The sequence below is a fragment of the Xiphophorus hellerii genome, chromosome 12 (assembly GCF_003331165.1).
Source record: "Xiphophorus hellerii strain 12219 chromosome 12, Xiphophorus_hellerii-4.1, whole genome shotgun sequence".
In the NCBI taxonomy this organism is placed as follows: Eukaryota; Metazoa; Chordata; class Actinopteri; order Cyprinodontiformes; family Poeciliidae; genus Xiphophorus; species Xiphophorus hellerii.
In genome coordinates, this window is record NC_045683.1 from 18,029,355 (window position 1) to 18,053,450 (window position 24,096).

At 38.1% G+C, this 24,096-nt stretch overlaps 1 protein-coding gene across 1 annotated transcript; it reads left to right on the top strand.

The window, feature by feature from the left end:
• Window positions 1-58: 58 nt before the first annotated feature.
• lnpep (leucyl/cystinyl aminopeptidase) lies at window positions 59-18,336 on the top strand. The gene is given in 24 exon segments (XM_032578282.1): window positions 59-469; window positions 2,745-2,839; window positions 3,991-4,193; window positions 5,447-5,558; window positions 5,641-5,898; window positions 5,987-6,177; window positions 6,347-6,485; window positions 8,097-8,231; window positions 8,366-8,486; window positions 8,579-8,730; window positions 8,814-8,927; window positions 9,021-9,137; window positions 9,139-9,153; window positions 9,987-10,121; window positions 10,948-11,102; window positions 11,178-11,266; window positions 11,351-11,534; window positions 12,202-12,358; window positions 12,556-12,740; window positions 13,719-13,880; window positions 14,571-14,583; window positions 14,585-14,712; window positions 14,825-14,906; window positions 15,607-18,336. Coding segments are annotated over 24 exon segments (3,102 nt in total). The 5' UTR covers window positions 59-441; the 3' UTR covers window positions 15,739-18,336.
• Window positions 18,337-24,096: the final 5,760 nt, after the last annotated feature.

Genomic DNA, 24,096 nt, shown 5'->3' on the forward strand with positions numbered 1-24,096 from the left:
TACATTTGTATGTATGGCGCTCTAGCTCCGCCCCCTGATAGTATCATCCAATTAGATGTTAGCCCTGCAACTTGACGGAACGTCGTCAACAACTGGTCAGGATAGCAGGAAAAGAGTCATTTAATCCAACTATAGCTAGCCTAACACGCAGAACTGAGGTTTGTTTTTGCGTTTTTAAGCAGCAAAGTACAAAGACAAATCTATTCTGCTTACCCGTTTTCCTTAACAAGCCAACCATGATGGGTAAAGTTGGGAGCGGCTAACGTTAGCCGTCTGAATGCTGTTCAGCCTGTGACAGTGGGGGGAGGCTGCTGATACCGACTGTGAGCCTGCGGCGGGTTGTGGCTAGCCAGAAAACATCGCCTCGGTCGGACGTCCTTGAACGTCCAGAGTTTTCCCAGTTATTTCTGGACAAGAGGGAGTTTTTCCAGATAAACCACCATGGATTTGTTTGACAGTAACACTGCAGGTAAGAACGGAGGACGGTGAGTAGCAGTGTCTTTAGCTGCCACCAGCAGGCCAGATAATGACTGTCGGGTCAGTGTGCTGCGGTGACACGATGACAGCTACATTGACTGACTTTGCTGGATGCTAAGCAGACATATTTAGATATGATGAGCTAAACAACGTTGTGATTAGGATTTATAAGGTAGCTTATTGGGAAAAAAAACAAACAGAAACTTGTTTTCCTGTTCAAAGTGAAAGCACTGCTGCGGTGTTTACTCCTGTATCTACTCAGGTTGAAGCCTATTAGTTTATAACTGGAAATGTTCTGTAAAGAGTTATAAAAGAGTTTCAACCCACTTATGTTGTCCCTGGGAGTTATTAAAGCAAACAGTACATCAGCTATAAAGCAAACTGTGAAGCAGTCAAATCACAGCAGTTCAACTTCCCTATTTTGTCTCTATCAGATCTTAGTTGTGTTTGTCTCTTTTTTTTGTTGTTGTTGATACAAGAGCAAACTTGTATTTCACAATCAGATTTTTGATCAGACAGTGAAAGAATGTCAAAACAAAACTCTAACTATATGCCTTTCCTCTGCAGCATGTAGTGTTTATGTTGTGTACTCATGAGCTGAACATAGGAACAAACTGTAGCTACTGATCCATACGTAACTGTGGGTTATTGCAAAAGTAACCATACCCTTCAAGGTTTTCCACATTTTGTCACTTTAAAACCATAATTTTTAACATATATTGGAGGTGATTTTATTTTAGAAATAAACACAAATGTCGTGTGTTACTGTAGGGAAAGGAAACACCTCTCTGTATAGCTGCTTCCATCGTCTCATCAACTCTTAACCAACTTCCTTGTCTCAGCTCAAGGCCCTACAGCATGATGTTGCTGCCACCAGTATGCATTGCGAAACTATACAGTCATGTGTGTTGGTGTATTGCAAACCTCTCTCTTCTCCAAACAAAATGCATCATAGTTTGTGGTCATAATGTGGTAAAACGTTAAAGCACCATGAATACGTTTGCTGGGTTTGACAGTAGGGTAAAGATGCTAAATGTTTTGAGTAACATGAAAGCCACAGTCAGCAATATGGGCCAATATTACTGCCGCATATTTACATATTTCATTTAAATTGGTGATAAGAAGCCTATTCACTCCCTGTCACACTCTCACAAACATGTCTTTGTGGTTACATTTGTTGTATTTTACCGTGATAACGTAGCAATACTGCAAAGGTGTTAAAAGTGATGGCCTCCATAGCATATTGTGACTGACTGGCTATTATTTTTGTCATAAACTCTTCTGGACATTACACAGCACTGAACTACTTAGCTCCTTGCCTATTAATAGATGTTCATACCACAGCAGCGTGGTCCAGACAGAGCGACTGTGTTGAAGTCATGTCAGAAACACTATAACTAAGCAAACACAGACTCAGATAATACTGCTTTCACTTGCCTTGGCTGCTGACATATTTTTGTGGAGGTAAACGCTGTGTTTGTCGTCATCAGCCTAAAGTGAACTGCGTGTCTTAAGAAGGTGTTTACACTTTCTGCTTTCCACTGGCATCCATCAGATATATAATACAATGCACTGCTCATCACCTACAAAAGCATGGCTAGATTGTCAGGACATAGTGCATAGTATCTTAGTTATGGAGTTATTGAATTAGGAAGCTGACCATGCTTCTGATTGTTTCACAAATTACTTTGGGAGTAAAGAGTCTGTCTGGCTGAAAATGGCATGCATTTAGTCAAACAAAGCTTTATTCTTTTCCTGTTGCTGAAGATGCATTTTGGTTTGAGGAAGTGAAGGTTTTTTCTGTTCAGCCTTTGCACATGAAGAAACAGAGACGGTGAATCTATTGCTTGTGCTTCAGCAATCGAGGCGTAGCTGCTGTACGCCTCTGTAGTCGCTCAATTTTGTGGCAGCTAAATAAACCACCTCGGTGAGATTTGTTCAATGATAGCCATCTTATTTATATGGGAACTAAAATGTCTGTGCAGGCTGACAAACCTGTTTTATTTAGCAGGGGGAAGAAAGGTAGAAAGTGTGCTAACAGGAAACTGTAAAAACGCAGAATCAAGTGTTTATATTAATACTGCATATACAGTATGTCACCATGTTATGAGAAAATTCGCCCCTCAAAGTCTGCAAACATAAACAGATCAAGCTCACTTTGTGCCGATGTAATTCGACATTTGTATTCTGCTCGGGTATACCTCTCACAAGCACAGCTCAATTTCCCGTTTGAGAATCACTTGTTTTCTTTTCTTTGTGCTTCACAGAACGAGCTAACCTGCCGAGGAACATGATCGAGAACAGCATGTTCGAAGAAGAGCCTGATGTGGTGGATCTGGCCAAAGACTCCAACACATTTCCAGTATGCCGGTTCATATTTTCATCATTGAAAACAGTTAAAATTGCACAAAATTGCACATTTCATAACATGATCTAGTTGTTACCAAACAGATGTGCTGGTGAATATGATGAATGTTTGTAACAGTTTGCAGAACCAAACAGCATAATGCCCCCTCCTATTGTTTTTTTTTATGCATTTACACTGAAACTCGATCCTGTGTTGCCTTGCAAAAACTTTCATACTTCTAGTTTGTCACTTACAACAAACTAGATAATCAAAATATTTTCTTTGGATTTTACGTGAAAGACTAACACAAAGATGTGCGTTCTTGCAAAGCAGGATGAAAATGATACCAATGTTGCTTGTATGTCTTTTCAACCCCACCCACCCTCCGGGACAGTACTTTGCAGAACTATGTTTCACAGTAAGAGATGTAAATCTTTTAGACTCTAGAGAGTGAAGTTTTTCCCCTTTCTTGTTTGCAAAACAGCTTAAGCTCAATGAGTTTTGATTGGAGACGTCTGTGAAGATCAGTTTTTAGGTCTCTCCACTGATTCCTAATTGGATGTATTCTGTACTTTGACTAGGCCATTTTAATACAAGAATATGCTTTGATCTAAACTACAGTTAATGTTCTTCTCTCTGCTCTTTATTTCCAAGTCGTTTGCAGTATGCAACAGGCTTTATTCCAGGATCAGTTATCTAATGAAACCAGTTTCTTTGTCCCTGCTGAAGAAAGGCAGTCTCACAGCATGATGCTGCCACCACCAGAACTGTCGTATTTACACAGAGATTAAATTGCACACAGGTGGAGCCTTTTTTCTACACTGCTGGCATCTGAAGGCAACTGGTCGCACTGGATTTAATGTCAGTCAAAGTAAAGAGAACAGAAAACCTTTAGGATTTTTATTTGTTAAACTTTCTTAAAATCCATTCCTACTTTTCCTTCCACTTCATATTTAGTGCTCATTATGCTGGTCTGTCACAGAATCCCAATAAAATAATGTGTAGTTTGTTGCTGTTATGTGGAAAAAAATAAATAAATACATAACAAAGGCAGCACCTGTAATTTAGTTATTATTTTTATGTGTCCGTGCCTGTTGTCTTTCCACTGTTAGTTTACACTGGAAGGCATTTTTTTCTGAATAATCACACAGTGATTTGTCCTGTAGACATTTCCCACTCTTGACCCGGATGAGGTGGCATATGAGCCTCGCAGCTCACGGTTGCTGGTGCGTGGCCTGGGAGAAAACGACATGGATGATGATGAAGAGGACTGCGAGTCTTCTGCACGTCTCCTAGGAATGTCCTTTATGAACCGCAGCTCTTCTCACAGGTCCAGCTCGTCCCCTTATGTCAGGCAATCTCCACCAAGGTAACACTCAGCTCTTTGCTGTTGATATCTTAAATAATTTCTTTAGATTTATTATCTTCTCTTAGGAGTTAGTCATGGTTGGATCCTGGGATATGTCATTGTTAAGTGAATGTTCATTTCTTTTTCAAATATCTGTATTTGAAGTGATGGTTAGAGATGCACGAAATGTAATTTTGTGTCCAATTTCTTGCAGCAATTTCTTGCTGTCCAGGGAGTTTTGCTGATTATGTCTTTAAATACATGCCTAATATATAAGTGAAGATTCCCACTTCTGATCCGGACTTACTGTTTGAGATTACTTTATCTTCTACTAACTGCTTTTTTACGAAAACGGCTGTAATTCATACAGTTTAGTTTGAACACAGGCATTTTATTTGACTTGTTGGCAATTACTTCAATAAATAGAGATATTGATTATGAGTTTTCTGGCTGACACTGATTTCAGCCAGTGTCAGCCTTCTTTTGAAGTCTGACCTGCCTATGTCATAGCAAACACAAAGAGTGCCTCGAAGTGCATGCTGTTGGTTGATGCATTTATTTACCAAAAAGAGTGGGACTTCTTAGTTTTTATGCACTTATTGTCTTGGAAAGAATATTGAGACTTTCTAAAATTTAATCTGCCAATCATCAATCTGAGCCGATCGAGGAATAACTGTCAGACTCCGAGCTCTGAGTGATTTATTGGTGGGTCTCTAGTAATGAAGCTTACTGAATATAAATGGAGTTGAAGTTGGATCACTAAGGTGTTAAAGGAAAATTCTCCCAAGTAAATGTGTTATATTTTTTGTTATAACGGTAATAAGTAGATTAGTAAGAAAATGCACGGTTTTGATTTAGCTTTCTTACAACAGGATCAAAACAACAAAGTGCTTAACAGTTAAAATATAAATAAATAAATCATGGAAAAATGTAAAGCATGTGATAAAGTTATCCCGTCATCAGGGCTTTAAAGGAGTAAAACATTGAAGTCAAGTGGATATAAACTAAATGGCGAGCCAATGTAAAATGGCTAAAACAGGATTTATATGCTGTCTGAAAAAAAATATTATTCATTATTAGGTTATTTATTAAGTTGACATAATATTTTTGTTGTCTTCCATGTGGGTCGTAAATTTTTACAGCTATTTTAAACCGTTTAAGACATCTATGCAACTAAAACACTGTTCTACTTTGAAAAATTTCAATCATATGACATACACATATGCACTTCAGTTGATTAAAAAGGTAATATTGATATTTATTTTTGTTTTCAGGTCATGTTCACGACCCTCAGCTCGTACAATGGTTGTGTGTGTGTTTGTCCTGGTGATCGTAGCCTCGTTGACCATGGTGCTGTACTTCCTACCTGGCTGCACCTTCACCAAGGTAGGGAGAATAACTCTTAAGAAGTATACACATTTACCTGTTTGACTCTCTGGCTCACTCTTTAACCTCTATCCTTCTACAGGCTGGTTGTCCTCAGCCAAATAAGACCACACCCCTGGAGCCAGTCTACCCTAATTCCACAAACGGAGAACTGTTTCCATGGGCCGAACTCCGACTGCCTCACAGCATACGACCTCTCAGCTATGACCTCACCTTCACCCCCGACCTTGACTCCATGACCTTTACCGGCAAAGCTGCCATTGAAATGTCTGTACTTCACAACACAAAGCGGATTGTGCTCCATGCTACTAATCTCAACATTACCAAAGCTACGTTTAAGGTTGGGTTGAAAGGGGATTGGTTAAGTTATTAACTTTGGACTTTTCTCTTTCCGTCTTGTTGCTTATTGGACACGTCTTCTCTTCCAGCTGGGCAGCGGGCAGGCCCGTGACGTGACTGTACTGGAGTACAAACCCCGACAGCAGATTGCTGTGAAGTTCCCGGAGGAGCTGAAAACAGACCAACAGTGTGTTTTGACATTTGAATACAATGCTAACCTCTCACACAGCTACGATGGTTTCTACAATAGCTCATATACTGATCAATACAGAAACAAAAGGTAAATTTTATGAATAATATTTGTGTTAAATTTATTCGTGGAGGACATTTTGTTAATGTCTCTTGCTGGGACACTAATGAAGGCTATGAAGACCACAATAAAAAGCATGTTTGACTTTTCTTATTGATTTGAAAACACGTGCCTAATAACCTTCATCTTCTATTCATAGAGTTCTTGCAGCAACACAGTTTGAGCCGCTTTCAGCCAGGAAGGCCTTCCCTTGTTTTGATGAGCCGTCTTTCAAAGCCACCTTCCTGATAAAAATCAACAGAAACCAAAGCTACATGAGTCTTTCCAACATGCCTAAGGTATTGTTCAATTAGTGATTTACCTGTAAGATAAAAAGGGTCCAAGTAGAGTGCTCTGCTTCCATTTAAAGGAAGTGAAAAATGAGATCAGTAACTCAGATGAAAGTCTAAATTGAATAAGAATAAGAGGAATTTAACTTAAATGCAAAAATCTTCTTAAATTTACTAATTTAAAACAATTTGCTAAATAGTGTCAGTGCATTCTGTGTGTGATTCTGGTTCAATTTGAAGTAATTCATATTTATGTATAAAACATTTTAAATTAGAATTAAGTTGTTTGTTATAGTTTAAATATTTGTGTGCTTTCTGTCAAGGGAGAAATATTAAGAGTTTTAAAAATAAGCCCAACACTTGGCGTCATGTCTCATAACCCCACATAAAAAAGTCTCTGCATCTTGCAGCACAGAAAAAACCCCCATAAAAATATAATCCAAATTAATCCTTTATTTTATACATGAGAACTTGTTGAAATTCTTCTTTTACCACCACCTACAGGTATGATTGCCTCAAATTGTTATCCTGCAAGAGTTTGACGTGTTCAGATGACTTTAGTTGGTTTGATAAATCCTGTAGTTTATGATCCCTCCATGTCCAGTTGTTCAGTGTGTGATCCCTGATCTGAGTCATGAAACAAAAATCTGCAGAACCAGTCTGCTTGTTCAAAAGCCAATTATTTCTAAATCCATGAAGATGGCAAAAGTTGTGTAGTTTATCTCCATTTTTCCAGTTTGCTTGAAACAATGACAACTTATATTTTTTTTAGAATTATAAATTGTTACAACAGACAGAACTCAGTTTTGTGTTGCATATGTTTTGTTAAACTGCTTAAAAATCCTTTACAAGATCTACAGTTAAAATCAGTGTTTATAGACTGTGTAGATAAACATAACCGTATTTTCCTCACTGACATTAACTCAAAATGTACTTTTCTTGTTTCAGAACATTTACAATTACCAAACTTTTTTATATTTGCTGAATGCCAGAATAATGAAAGACATAATTTACTACTTTGCTCGGGTGTAGGTATTTACATGCACTAGGATTAGTATGTCTTTAAACAGTTTGGGAAAGCTTTTTAAAGCTGATGAGAACAAGTACCAACATGGGCTGAAAGGCCACCTGGTGATTAAAGAGGCCATTACTCAAAACACAACATATAAAACAGATTAGTCATGGGAGACATGTCTCCTGGTGGGATAAATCAATAGTTTAAATGTTCCCATGAAGCCCAATGACCATTGTTATATTTGAGGAAAAAGGGGAAAACCTGTGGCCGTGGCAGCATCATGTTCTGTGGGTGTTTTTTTTGCAGGAGTGACTAATGGGCTTCTCAACGTAGATGACATACTGATAACATTTTGTGGAAACCTTAAGGCAAAATTTTGGCACATCAGTCTGAAAGTAAAAGCCCAAGCCATACATCCGGCTGATGGGTTGTACCAACTAAAATCTTTTTGTAGTGTGCACTACTGTCTATGCAATAAATAGACAGATTTGCAGCTCCTCATGTGGACACAGTTTTTATTTCCTTACTTTCTGATTTTCAAAACCACCTTTATTTCCCTGCATGTTGGCCTTGTAGTTATTTAACTCTAGCACTCTGCGTTTCAGGCCAAAACCACACTTCTTTCCAGTGGCCTTGAGCAGGATGAGTTTGAGAAGACCAACGTCAACATGAGCACTTATCTGGTGGCCTTCATAGTTGCTAACTTCACCTCTGTCAGCAGCAGTGCTTCAGGAACAAATGTAGGTTTACAAATGGCCATGTTTGGCTGTGGGTTCAAACCATAATCATCAATAATTAATTTGAAAACATTGCTTTGGTGTTGTATTTTACTTTGTGTCTATTTGTGATGCATATTCACATCTGTTGGTTGTAGGTCTCTGTATATTCTGTGCCAGATAAGAAAGAACAGACTGGCTTCGCTTTGGACACAGCTTCCAAACTGCTGCAATTTTACAACAAATTCTTTGAGATTGAATACCCACTAAAGAAACTAGGTGAGCAGAACCACTCACCTGTACAACTTTTATCTTTCTACACCTTTTTGTTATCATCCTGTCACACTTTTGCTTCATTTCTGTTTTGTCAGACTTGGTGGCCATTCCTGACTTCCTGGCAGGAGCCATGGAGAACTGGGGGCTCATCACTTTCAGGGAGACCACCTTACTGCTGGACAACAACTCCTCCTCTTTTGAAAAACAAGTAGTAGCCTCTGTAATAGCCCATGAGATCGCTCATCAGGTAGTTATTTTTATTTTTATTTTTTTTTGACACCAGGAGCAGAGTGTGATTATGTTTGGTTTGCTGGTCCATCTCTGTTTCAGTGGTTTGGAAACTTGGTAACCATGAGCTGGTGGAACGACCTGTGGCTCAACGAAGGCTTCGCCACCTACATGGAGTACATGTCACTGCAGGAAATAATGCCCAGTTTTGACACTGTAGGCTTGAACATTTGACCTCTGTGTACATAATATTTCTGGTGGATGAATTTGAGAACTTTTTCAATGAGTCTTGCTTGAATTGTTTTGCAGGGTTATTTATTCCTGACTGTGCGGTTCAGAGCCCTGGACAAAGATGCGCTAAACTCCTCCCACCCTGTGTCGACAGAGGTTAACACGCCAGAACAAATCGAGGAAATGTTTGACTCAGGTCTCCTATGAAAAGGTACAGCTTTGAGTGTTATATAAAATACAAAAAGGTCTTTGACCAAGATTTCTTTGTCTTGCTTCCAAGAAGAGTTCACTTTTTTTTTGTTTTCATGTCACAGATGTTCTGATCTGTATTTGATTGGGCTTGCTAAATGTTTTTTGCTTTTTCTTTAACTAATTTTACACTTATTCTAAGTTCAGAACCTGATAATCAACAGAATAATATACGTTTATTGTGTTAGATCCTTAGGAATATACATGTTAATGTGTTTAGGGATTAATAATCTCTTATTACTCTGATAGGTCACTTCTTCTATTACATTTAAAAGGTAATAAAAGACTTATCTCTCAAGTTTTTGCTGGATTATTTTCCAGTTTCTTGAAGAGATGTCCTTCACATATTATTCATCTGCTGTTGATGCTGGCTTTTTACCTTATGCTGATTCTTTGTCCTCCATTTGCCTGCTTTCCTATTTTTAAGCCAACTCATCACAATTTGCAATTATGTTTAATTACTTTAAAAAAAAAGTGAACAGGAAACTGTTTAAAAGCAGCCAAAGTTCAAAGAAAAACTATAAAAAATGTTTAAAAAGCACATAGAACTATTGAACAAGATAACTTTTAAAGATTACCAGAAAGCCTGGCTTCGTAAACGCAAAGTATAAAGATACATTAGGGTAGTTTATAACTTGTTTAGTTTACTAGAGGCTCCGTGTTCTTTTGCCAAATATTCATATCCAATTTCTTACTTAAGAGAAATTTCTCTGCTGGACCTCACAGTCAGCTGCAGCTGTGGCTAATGATCCATCTTGGTTTTAATTGTTGGTGTTTTGTGCCTCTACTCTCCAGGGTGCTTCAATTCTCCTGATGCTGAATGCATCACTGCCAGAGGAGCAGCAGTTCAAAAAGGGCATTATTCGGTATCTGAAATCATTTAGTGGATTAAATACAGAAACGGTGGACCTTTGGAACAGCCTTACACAGGTATGCGTTTGCCTATACATGGGGTCGATATGTGCACGGTTATTTAAATGATGTCTTAGTGGGTAATCGATTGACTCTTATCCTCAACATGCATGTCCAACATGGATACATCTAAATTTATTTCATTTTCAATGGATGCATTAACACTGAAAGCTCCCATTTCAGTTTGCAAACACAAGTAGTAGATTTTCTGCTGGATTTAAAACTGGTACTTCTGTCAATTTGCCTGCAGCTTTTTGCTTTTATCAGTCCTAAGTTGATTAAATATTAACAAATGAGTTGCTTTTAGTGCTTAAAAAGAAAATAAGAATGAACAGGTTGGCCCTTAAAGAAAAACTGGAAGAGGAACGTAAAAACCTCATCACTGCATCTCTGGTCAGAGATCTTTGTCATCACGTCTCTTTCATGCAGACCGAAAACAGTACTTTGTTTCCTGTAACAAGAACCCTTTTTTGTTAGTTTTACCATTTGGAATAACTAGATTAGTTTCCCAGGAGCTTTACACTTCATATACATATGTTTGTCATGTGAAATATTTGGTAATGACTTTTGCATAATATCTCTGAGGCTTTGAACTCTGAGCCATCAGTTTACTGATTAGGTGTCTGCAAGCGTAACGTTTCCTTCCTGCTGCCTGTTCATCACTTATTGATCCTTATCACCCAGTTTGGTTTTAAACTAAAGCTGCATTAGAGGATCTTGAACTCTGTTAGCAGATGTTTGATTTTTTCCTCTATTTATATATTCACCAAAATCTTAATTATCATTCACCTGTAACACTTCAAATAACTCCTTCTGTCATTTTACTTATTTCCTGCATGTTGAGGTTTCCAACCCGCGTAAGAATATTTCTGAGATGATGAGTTCATGGACATCACAGAAAGGCTTCCCATTGGTCACTGTGAGTCGCAAAGGCGACATGGTGACCTTCTCCCAGGAGCCTTTTCTGCTCACATCTGACAACACCACAAAAGCACCCAGGTGAGTTTCATCAACACACTCATCAGTAAGAGAAATGCAGCATGAAACCCAACGGTGCTGCGATCTCCATTTCAGACAGTGGAATATTCCCATCACATTTGTGAACGACAGCTGTAGCTTGGCCCCGGCGTGCAGACAGATGTTCAATCTGAGTAAAAAGTCAGGTACAGTGTAACGCTTAACCCTGCCGTAACACTCTCTGTCACATTGTTTTGGACTCTGCAATGACAAATGTTTGTGTATCTCAGAAAGTTTAAAGGTACCAGAAAGCGTAAAGTGGCTAAAGTTGAACTACAAGAATACCGGCTTCTACATTGTCGACTACGGACACGATGGTTGGAGTGCTATTCATGACGCTTTGTCCGAAAACATCAACGTTCTCACAGCTGAAGACCGAGCCTCAGTCATACATAACATCTTTGCTCTCTCCAGGTAAACATCTGAATATTGTTTTCTTACTTTGTGAGTGCACCAAAATAAATTATGACATCAAATAGTTAATTTGCTTCAGTAATTCAAATGATGAAAATCATTGTCACAGAGGTGATCAGTCTTTGCCCGTTTGGCTTTAACTGCGCACCTCAGCTCATCTAAATTATAGTTACTGATCAATCAAGTGCAGATATACCCTGGATCATTCAGACAGGCATTGTTACTTTTGGTAGGGAGGGTAGATGTCAAGTCTTAAGTCAGCATGTCCATATACAGTAACTAACATTTCCTGGTAAATGCCTGCGCTGAATTTGGGCTTGATAAAACACAGCAGACCAACACCATCAGATGACTTGTCTTCCCAGATAAACACTAATTGTCAATTCCTCCAGAATCTGTAACCTTGATTTACAAATTAAAATTTAATTTCATCTGATAAGAGGGCTTTGAGCGCCTGAGCAACAGCCCAGTTTTTATTTTTTACCTATGGTAAAACGTGTCTGCTTTCTCTGGTTCAGAGTTGTGTTGATTTACTTGAATAAATTAACATTTCAGTGATGTTCTACATAGCTAACATGCATGCATAGTCTGTGATTAAATAAGCAATTTTACTCCAATATTTCACTTCAGTGTTCGATCTTTTCTCCCTGCTTTGTTTGGTCGTTAGACTGGGACGTGTCCCTTTTGTACAAGCATGCCAGCTGTTGAGCTTCATGCCTAACGAAACGGAGACGGCTCCTGTGACAGAAGCTCTGCTGCAGCTGAACAGCATCTACAGGCTGCTCGATAAAAGGCAGGAGTCTGACTTGGCAGCTCGAATGAAGGTACTTTGCAAATGAGTGCTTTGGAAAGTCAGTTGGTGTTTAAATTTAATCTAAACAGTAAAACAAATTTTTTTTTATTGTCATCCTGAAATTTAAAGGATGAGCACTTTAAGTTATAAACTACATTACTTTTGTAAAATAAGTCCAAATGTTGCTGTGGAATCGAGTTATTTATTATTTTTTTCTCTATGCAACAGGATTACATTCAGCATCAATTTGGTTCTCTGATGGAAAGTCAAACCTGGGAGGAGGAGGAGAGTCTATCGAAACAGGAGCTGCGCTCAGCCCTCATCTCAACGGCCTGCGCTCTGAATAATGAAGGCTACGTTGCCAAAGCCAAATCCCTGTTCAAAAACTACACAGACTCCAATTTTACCAGCAAGTAAGTAAAGAACTCAGGAACTCGATCACGACCACGACAAGAAACGTGGTCGTGGTTTGTGATCGCTTCACAAAAAATACCTTAACATCCTTTTGCAAACAGAAACAGGCTTTTAATTTTGTAAGAGTTCAGAAAATGTGTAATGTTCAGAACAGAGGACCCGAAATTTCAGCCAGACAGAAAATTGAAAAGCAAAGGGTTTATTGATAATCAGGTGTGGGACAGGCGACCACCAGCACTAGGACAGGAACCCGAGGGCAGAGAACCAGGTTAGTGGGTTTTAATCTTGGGTGTCAAGGCTCAATAGAGAAAGCCACTAACCTTCTCAAGGTGCTGTGGAGAACACAGGAAGGTTCCTGGTTCCTCAGGAAAGTGGTGGTGAGCCATTTTCTCAGGGCTCGGTTGTACAGAACACCTCTGCAAGATGGAGACTGAGCCAGAGGTTGAACACTGGTAGCAGGTTATGAGCTCAGGGGAAATCAGAATTCGGAGGTCAGGGGACAGGAAACAGGTCAGGCATGTGAAGACAATCTCAGGCAGACAAACCCAGGGGCGAGGCAGAGGTCAAGAGGCAGAAACAGGGTCGGGTCCAGAAATCAGAAGCCAGTGAAGTATCCGACGTGGGCTAGGCAAGGCAGGGAAATCCAGGAGACAAGAATTGTGATTGTGGTTAGGCAAAGGAGGTAACGCTGGATATCTACTCACACTGAAGGCTTTCACAAATCTGGCACCATCTGCCTGCGGAGAGCTGACTAAAACTGCTGGTGAACAGGTGGATGACATGAGCCTGATTGTGCTGCAGCGCAGCAGCATGCAGGTCAACCAGATGAGCCTGATTGGAGAGGTGAAGGCTGAGGAGAAAAACAAAGCAGGCAGACGGGCCAGAATCATGACAAAATGTGTGTTAGTAGGAAGAGGAAAGCAAGAGTCCTAAAAATAAGTATTCTAATGTTTGTGTTTTCATATTTACTTCTGTAGGATCCCAGGTGATTTGCAGCAAGCTGTGTTTACAGTGGCTGCTCAGTCAGACGACAGCTGGCAAACTTTGTTCACCTTGTACGCAACTACCACCAATGATGCGCAGAAGCGAAAGATGCTAAAAGGCCTGGCATCCACTCAAGACCCACATCGTATTGCATGGTAAGGGTCTGTGTGATTTTATATATATTTAAGCTGAAGTTCACAGCAGTTCTTTAAAGTCTTGCACATTTTACTTTATAAACTTAGACTTATTTGGATTTCATGTCATAGACCAACACAAAGTAGTGCATCATTCTTTAAGTGTAAAAGAAATGATTAATGGTTTTCAAAAATCTTTGCTTGAAAATCATTTTCCTTTTCTTTGATTCTGCTAAATAAAATCTAGTGCAGTCAGTTGTATTTAGATGTCAACAAATTAGTAAATGGAGTCACTCTGGTGGAGCTGCAGAGAACAAATCGGTTCACATCACAACTATTGCTCTTCCACTCCACAAATCTGACCTTTATGGACAAGTGATGAGAAAAACATTGAAATAAAGTCGAGTTTGGAGTTTGCCACAAGCAACAAACATGAGGAAGTAGAAGGTCTTTTGGAAAGATGAAACCAAAACTGGACAGTTTGTTCTATATACAAAACAAGACAGAACCAAGTCTACAGCAGTGACAAGAGAACCGGGTCAGAGTTGTCAAGGAGATAAAAAGAAACTCAGGCCAATCCTGGAAACAAAAGCTTTTTGCTTATTTTTATTCCTCTCCCAATATCCTTCTTTACAAACATCGTGTTGCATTGTGGTCTCACTTAGGGTTGCATTGTTTGCTGCTAAAGTCTCTTTATTTTGATCTGTGCAGGATTCTCAAGGCCAGGTCTGAGAGGGAATATCATCCAGACACAGGAGCTGCCTCTGATCATCAACACTGTGTGTAACGGATTTGCTGGCTATTTGTTTGCTTGGGATTTTATACAAGTAAACTGGGACCGCCTCATAGAGAAGTAAGTCTCATCAGATCCCTGTCTTAAAATACATCCCAGGATTAATTTACCTGCTAATTAAAGGATCTGGACTTCTGAGTATCATTATAGCTTCCTGTGCTTCTGGCTGCAGGTTTCCTGTGGGCTCCTTTGCCATTCAGACAATCGTCAAATCCACTACCTCCCAGTTCTCCACACAGGTGCATCTTGATCAGGTATGTAAATATTGGAGATGTACAATATGGTTTCATGAGATTGACAAACACAGATTAGCGCACAATTGTGAACCGGCTCTGTTCTGATACCCTGAGATAAAACCAAGTGTAGCTTATTGGCTTCACAAGTCACTTAATTAGTCATTTTTCTCTGGTGGGATCAGAGTTAAAAGGGAACCTGTAGATACTGCAAAATACTTGACTGGGGTGGAAGTTTAATGACCCAAAACACACAACCAGAGCTACAATGAAACTGTTTAGATCAAAGCAGATCCACGTTTAAGATTGGCCCAGTCAAAGCCCAGACTGACGTACATTTGGACTTTTATGGCAGTTGTTGTCTCCTGTTAATCTGACTGTGCTTTAGCTATTTTTGCAACGATGATTAGGTAAAAATGAGTAAAGATGTTTGTAGAATTATTTTCAAATTCGGTAAAAAGAAACACAAAAATACTTCCAGCAGTGTCTGATTTACAAAGTGTTGACTCACTGTGGCTAAATGCATATTCACACCACACTCTTCAGGGGTTTTAATTGTTAAAACCATGTATGAGATACATTTATACCCTACTTGTTATGTTGGTCTGAGTTTTGAGTTTGTAATGTGACAAGAACAAGTTCAAAGGATATTAATACGTTAAAGTCTGTAAACCTGCTTTGAATGACTAAGAGTCCTTGGATCACTGTGTGTCTCTTGCAGGTTCAGGCGTTCTTCTCCAGCCTGAAGCAGCGCGGCTCTCAGATGAGGAGCGTGCAGGAGGCTCTGGAAACCATCAGGCTGAACAAACGGTGGATAGAAAACAACTTAGAAGCTATGAGAAAATTGTCTTAGGAAGGTTAAGTCAACCTGAATCCGCCCCGATAGCGAGCAGGTGGGGGTGCATCTTCAAGACAGCAGCAGTGTTTGCACTATTTTTGGACTCTGTCCCTTAACTCCCAGTATCCAGATCAGAGCAATAATCAAAAGCTCCTTCTGGATGAAAGGTTTCTGAGATGAGTCCTGTCAGTTTTACTTGATAGCTCAGGGTGGTTCTAATTGTCCGTCTGATTGTTGTCAGACTCACCACACACTCCTTGTGTTTTATGCTGTCGACCAAACCTCCTCCGCAGTTCTCATCTAAACCTTGTGCTTTATTAGACAATCATGGTTCAAAGATTGAAACAGACCTCCTTCGCCCCTGCTGCGTCTCAAACACCCAACCATTTAGGCTATAAAATATTTCAAAACATCCGATTTTATGTACGAAGACGAGGCGGCGCGACGTTCCTCAGCAGTGCGGAAATAAGAGATGCAGTTTTGTGAAATGGATCCCCATCACTCCTGTAACTAAAGAGTTTTGCCATGTTGATGCTAGTCAGGCTAGTTGATTAATTGATGGTTTAAAATGCCAAACTGTTTTGGTATCAGTTGAATGTAGTAAGAAACCTTCCCACTGTGTGCAGTAAAGGATGTACTGAAAACCAGTGCAGGTTTAAATCACCCAATGTGTCTTACAGCAGGTGAGAGCAGGCAGCCAACACTGGAGCCAAACGGTCTCTTTATTTAGTTTCAGCTCTGATCCACCTGTTTTACTCTACTTTTGTTGCCTCTAATCTCTTCTTTTTTTTCTTTTTTTAGTCCATACCTGTGTAAGGCTGTAACAATAATGTAAATACTGTCAGCAATGTGCTTTTGGAAGTACTATTTTAGACATATTGACTTTTAATATTTTACAACTTTGATATCTGTTGTGTTTGTTTATAGTGTAAAGTTTTATTTTGAGTCCAGGTCAAAGCTTTTTTTTTTCTTTTTGTTATTTTCATATTTCCTTACTTAGACAACCAAAAGGAGGTCGTTTGCTGATGAATGTTGTGTTACAAGGGCTACTGTGCATATTAGAGATATCAGGCATCTGTGTTTATCTGTCGATACTTATTGATAATTTGTTGTTTATTAGTCTAAAAAACGCAGAGGTTGCGTGTCACTCCTCGGAAGTAGTTATTTATTAACAGTCTTCACATGTGACTCTTTGTTTTCTGAAATGTTGTTTAAAGACAGATGCATGTCCAGAGAGGTACTTTCTTCAGATTCACTTTCCTGTTACGTTTATCATGGTTTCATTTTGTTTCACACGTTAAAAACGGTGGAGTTACGTAATACTGAGTGTCATTTATGCCCACAAAGGCAACTCAAGATATCTGTGAAATGCTCCTCCTAATGGTACCTTTTGGACAAGGCGATTCGATGAAACCTCTGTTATTGATGGGTTCTGTGGTGCAAAAGGTTCTTGAAAAGTATGAGCTTTGTAGCATTTTCCAGATCTGGATAAGTAAAAAAAAAAAAAAAAGGAAAAAAAAAAAGCTTGATCTTACTCTTTTTCTTTCTTACATTTTCAAAACCAACCAATTGACATTTATCTATATTAAATTCCCATGCTTTTGTCTTTGACTTGCCAAATTACATATTTAACATTTTAGCCATGGGTATCTTGGTTTTGCATAGTGAAGAATTATTATTGAACTCCCTGTTTGGTCTCCAGACAGCATTAAATTCAGATTAAACTGAACCAGTGGTTCCTAAACTGGGTTTAAAATATTCAACAAAGCACAATAGCTGATATTTTTTATAGAAATCTCTTGAAACAAAATGAAGACACCAATTTTTTTTTTCTACTGTGCTTTAAGTAATCTGTTTTTAGTCTAGGATTTTACATTATTGGAACCGTCCAAACATTTTCAAAACGGAGCTGATCGAAATTAGTCCAGATCCTACAAATGCATTATGCTTATGTTACTCCAAAAATCAGTGTTTGAGCCTACAGATAACATGTGACGACTATTCAACGGGTACAAATAGATTTGTAGTAATTTATTTAGAAATGTAGAAAAGTCAAGTCTTTAAAAGTGTGAAGTTATAAGTTTCCAAAGTAGAAGAAATTAAGACAAAAACAAGTGACTGGATCAAACTTGGTAAAGCATCTCATCACAGTTTAAATCTGTGTAAAGATTTTTAATATTTCAGCCAATTATTTTGTCCTCTCACTGATTCTACTTGCTGGAAGGATTTCGTTCAGTTTTGCTCAGATATCTTTCTGTTACGTAAGAGCGCCATGCTCGCAGTGAAACTGTAAAACATTTTGTTTTTGCACTGAGATGATGTCCTTCCATATCCTTTCAGGATTTTATTGCTTGAAATCTGCACAGATTGTTCAACTAAGCTACTTAGGAAAAACATTTAAAATTGAAAGAAATTGAAAGGGAACTCCATTTTCATCAGTCAGATTTTCCCACATTGTTCATCTGTCCTTTTTTTTTTTGTTGCATTGTTTTTTTCTTTCTGTCAAAAACTGCCCAAAGTTTAAGTTCCTGTGCTTTACAAGCCTTTTTCATGAAGCAAACTGTTTCATTTATTATCATTATTGACACTCCAAATAAAGCTAATTTGAACCCAGCTCTTCTTTAGTGACTTTCATTGTACAAAACCAAATGTTTATTGTAAAATATAAAAGAAAACTACATATATTTACATGTAAATATGATCACATGCATATATTCTTTCAGTATAAGAGTGTTTTTAGCATCACTGTTGAGATTTCTTCTTGACACTACACAATTTTTATATCAAATTCTTTAATTGAGCGATTTTTAATTATAATATTTAAAATTGGTTTAATTTGCTCATCTTTTCATGGCTTTTCCTTCAGGTGTCATTAATGCATTGGACATTTTATTATTTACAGATGTTCAGCACATTGTTACTGATTTTAAGTTGGTTTTATTTATTTTCTGTGTTTGATGTTATCACACTGATCTGCATTTACCATCCTTCAGAAACATGCTGGTTCTGGTTGGGGTTAAATAGTTTTGCTTTTCAAATCTACTCGCATCACTTTTGCTTATTTCACATGCAGTTGTAGCCAATCCCCTTCACTTCAGGTTTGATGGGATTTTTCTAAATTAAATAATTTAAATCAGAAATGTAAATGATGTGAAAAATTTCTATGTGAAAGCAGCAGAACCACAGAGTAACTGGATACAGAGACACATCAGAACATATGAAACATCAGAACCACAGAAGCCCTGTCAAAAAAAAACCCCAAAAACATTCTGTATCTGAACAGTAGATGGCAGCGATGCTCCTAAAAGATGTCATTAAGTTTGGAGTAATGTAAGTTGGAAGCATTTTTGAATTGTACCAAATGCGTTGACCAGCAGAATAATCATAAATGGTGGCTTTTGTTTATCTTTTACAACAGTAGATAAAAGAGAAACAGCTATTTTAAAAAAAAATAGATGAAAAGAGCTGACCTTGAATATTCACTAGAATGTTGAAAAAGTCCTCTGGTGACATTAGATTAAACTTAATCATTTAAATTCATATGGCTGAACTCCTATTTTTTTGTTTGAAGGATGAGCTTTACTGGTCTGTCTAAACTGACCAGTAACGCACAGACCAAAGTACCAGCTCCACTGGCAGATTATTTCGCTTATTGCAAGAGATTTTTGCTGTGTTAAAAGTGAATTAGCACTTTTTCTTTAATATTAAGAAATTACTGACTTAAAACAAGCTCCTATATCTGGCTGAAAAATGACTTGTAAGTTAGTTTTGTCTTATTTCAAGTGTACTATTTGCTCTAGAGACTAGATAATAAATACTTGGTAAGATGAAACTCCTGAATTAATTTTATTTGTTTCAGTTTATGTAAACGTAAAATGTTTTAAGTGAAGTTGATGAAGCGTAAAGTAGCTATCCTATTAATCGCTTTGAGATACTTTGAAGACATTTTTCTCTTACATTGTTGAAGACTTATGTCTTGTTTGAGAGCGTTAGCCTTTGACTCCACATCTAGATATTGTGCTTGACCTCATACTTTGAAAGCCACTGCTGACGTGTTGACATTCTCCTCTACACTTTAAAAAATATGATTAAAGATAGCATCTTGACCCAAATGATTAGCCCAAAGAGAACATATCACACAAATCAGTTGTAGAGTTAGAACTGCAGAAAAACTAAACTTGAGCACAAATATTCATTCACTGATTCGGAAAACGTCATCCTAATTTTGTGTCCTGTCTTTGGCGTTTCAGACATTTGAAAAGATGGCTGCCTCAAGGCCGACCCAGTGCTTTTGGGGCCCCTACACCAACATTTGAACACCAGATGCTTCATCATGTCTAGACTAATTCATGTTTGCAGCGTACCTGATTTCATTATCATCATTTGTACTTAACTTGCATCATGCCAGGTGATCAGGTGATTAAAAATAACAGATACGATGTTAAGTAGGGCAGCGATGCTGCAGCGCTTCAGATTGCTGATCTCACGTGATTCCTGATCAAAAGAGATTAGCAGATTCCAATTGATACCAGAGATTTCCTCTCTTAAATTACAGAGCATTTTAGTCATTTAAAGATGATGTGGCAATAATCTGACCACTGTTTAACTTAATAAATCCAAAAACCTAATCATCATGCTTCCTCAGTGGCAGTCAGAGCAGATCACCTTTTCATCTTTATAGGATCTTGTAAAAGTGTTCATTTGAATTTAAAAGTGTCTTAAAATTTAAGGCATTCCTTTGAGTTCTCAGAAACACCAAGCCTTGTAATATGTGGAAGAAAATAAGTTTATAGGTATGCCTAGTTTGTTAAATCTACATTGAATAAATTCACAATTAAAAATAGACCTAGGCCTCTCAAACAGGTAAATATGTTCTGAGTCAAACCATTCCATCATAACCATGAGTTTATTGATCGACTGGAAATGAAACGTGCTTTTAAGCCTTCCTCAGCCTCTAAGAAGCTGCTTCTTTCTTAGGTCTATCTTGTGTTCAGCTGCTGCACTTAACTTCCATATAGGCTTGTCAAAATATTCAGGACTGAAAACAAATGCATGCTGCAAAGCTCAAGATTTTATTCTACAAAAAACAAAAGAGAGATCATGCAATTTTATAATTTTCTTTCACTTGTGTTGTTCTCTATTTGGTGTTGGTCTTTCATCCATTTGTCCTTCCTTTCGGCTTTTGGTGACAACCCTTGTTAGAAGCACAGCAGAAATCCAAACAATGTGGATCATCATCACCATCACCAGGTGACGCTGACACTGGCACACAGTGTACCGTATCAGTGGCATTAAATCAGATTATATCTTATCAGATCAACCTGCACGACGAAACGGGACTGGTGTGGAAAAAAACAGTCTAGGAGGATTTTTTGATTGGAATAAAGTGAGCAATATGAACACTAACTCTTTTTTATGAACTGAAACACAATTAAACTAGATTTGAATGTATTTGAAAACATTTCATTGACTGAAAAGTGATGAATCTTCAATTCCAGTATGCCCTGAGAAAACTTTTTGTGAATTGGTACAACGGTGACTTCCACATTTATTTTCACCCCTGATGTTTCTTTACACCCCTCAAATTTTTGCCACATTACAAACACAAACATCAATGCACTTTTGCATTTTCATGTTGTGCAGAAAGTAGTGCGCAGTTTTGAAAAGAAAGGAAAATTATATGTGGACACAATTGCAGGTATTTTAGGATCTTTACTAGCTTTACGTATCCGGACACTAAGTTTCACACTCTAGCCATCTTTACTTTAGCTCAGGAAAGCAAAGAAAGAAAATCATCCTCACAGCATGATGCTGCCCTGCCACCTCATTATTATACTGACTATATGGGTTACACAGACGTAAAGTTTTAGTTTTGCACCACACATGAACCTTCGCATGTAAGCCAGGACATTCAGTGTGTATTCTGATTAGTCTTATCAGTTAAATGACTTCTAAAAGTGATTAGCTAATAGATGTAATTTGTGTCTGATCCAGACTACAACAGGCTGCATCATTTATATATTTATTTCTACCAAATATTTTAAGCCACAAGTTATTTTTGTTCCATTTTCTGTTGGTCTAAGACATGAAATCACTCTAAAATATATAAAAGTTTTTGTTTGTAGTACGACGTTTATTTAAAGGTTTCCCATCCCGTGCAGCTTTATAGTGACTGAGTTTTTTCCTAATTCTGTCAGTACATCTTTAGCACAGAGCTCATCATGAAATGCTGTAACCAATATGGTTTCAGTCAGCATGACTGTCCAACTGTAGGCTTGTCAAACTGCCTTTTCCACTGGAGTTGTATAAGGCTTCCACGAATGTATGATAACCTTTGTCTTACATGCATCCCTGGATAGTGCACCCAGGTAACAGTTTATACTTTGTACTCATAAATTGTGCAGCAGCTTTGCACTAATGGAGTTGTCTCTTCCAATCATACTCAGGGTTTTTCTGTAATGGCATCACATATTTCATGTCCATGTAGCGAGGGAATAAAAAGCTCTCATCTCGACTGGTTGGGCAGAAACGAGCTCCTAATCTGGCACAAGTCTGCTAATTGAAATAATAGAAATGATCAGTATCCTGATCCAACGGCATCACTGCCAACAAACCATAAAATCATAAATTCTGCTGAATGAGGTCCTATAGTTCCCCAAAGGAAGCAAACAGCTCTGCAGTGTCCACTCTGCGTCATGAAATCCTGAAAAGATATTTACTATGATTACACAGATGACCACAAAGGTTATGATTATGATGCTTATGTGGTGTTTATCATATGAACATTACAATTCTGTTGACATTAAGTAGGGTTTTAACATTTTAGTCCTTTGTGCTGGCTAACTGAAGAAAGGAAATTGACACTTTATTGGAGTCAAAACACAGCAAACACTTTTGTCGCTCATGGATCCAAGTTGCTTTTAAACAACTCTGTCATACAAAGTGCTAAGCAACTATATCTGTCCTGAAAAATGGACACACTGATAAAACTTAATTTATAGTCATCAATTAAACCAGCCTCTTGATGTCACTTTGGACTTTATCTGCTCGTCGACAGCCGTTATGTAAGCTGAAACTGCAAAACCTGATGCTGTGGGATAACCAGGCTGTCTTATCCATCTAGCCTCCTTTGCTCTTTATTCAACAGCACCTAAGAATAAAGTCTTTCTACTTGAAGACAAGATAGTAATGTTTCAAAGGATGAATCATAGTCATGTTGAAACACTTGTAAAAAATTATCCAACCATTGCTGTGAATCGAAATGGCAGACGGATGTAAGAGTCAGTTGACAGAGGAATGACACTTGTTGAGTGTGATGTAATCTCTCTGTGAGCCGTGTGACTGAGAAACACTGCAGTTTTAATACTGAGTTTTCTCCAAAGGCTTCTGGAAGCCGCTGGCATGCTGTGTTCTGATCTTGTCTGGCACTTATCACATTTTTCTATCTCAAATGTTTGGATTGACGAAGGAGGCGCAACAGGTTTCCATAAAGGTTGCTGTTGCATAGTTTCACTAGAGCGAAGCTTTTACCTGCACCTGGCACAAAAGGTGTGATCTTGTGAGGTTCCAGAAATTTGACAAACATGTGTAAATCACTTACATAACATCGACATACGTAACGTCAACTGACAGGAAAATGAAAATGTAATTTCCTCAAATGCAGTCATTGTCGACAGTAATGCTGAAGCTGATGGATTTTGCTATATGATCATGCCTGACCCCATACAGAAATGAGGTTTCTTTAGCTCACTTCTGTGTTTAGACATGAGCTAAAGATTTAGGAATTTTTTTTAGGGCAAACTTAGGAGGCATACAGAAGGAATCATTTTCTCCTCAGTTTTTGGTCTCAGTTTTTTGCATGATTTTGCTGTTTGTCGACGGGAGATGTAGCAAATATGCAGAGAGAAGCTGCAGCTTTGAAGCTTCATCTTAATCTAACGTGTAGATAGTGAAAGAACAAGAGAACTAGAGATGTAATGTAAATTACACCTCTAGTAATTTACGTTACTAGAGATGTTGTCACCTAACATGCTTAAACAGAGTCAAGATTTTATCAAGTTGATTGCCTAACTAAAGTTTTAAAAAATGATATATTACTACTGTAGAGTTATTCATAAATAATCTTTTTGTTTAAGCCTTCCTAAACTTTCAGTATTTAGCAGTTATTCAATCTTACTTTTTCTTTTGACTGTGTATTAATAGCTTGAATAACCAAATTGAAGCTATTGAAGCCAAATCCAGTCTGCTCTGACTTGATGGGAGCAAAAAAGGTCAAAATTGACCACAGTTATAAACGCAGTCTAAAGTTTTTGATTTGATCTTCAAATTCAGCCATGAGGAAATTCATTTTACATGAGCAAAACCAACAAAGTA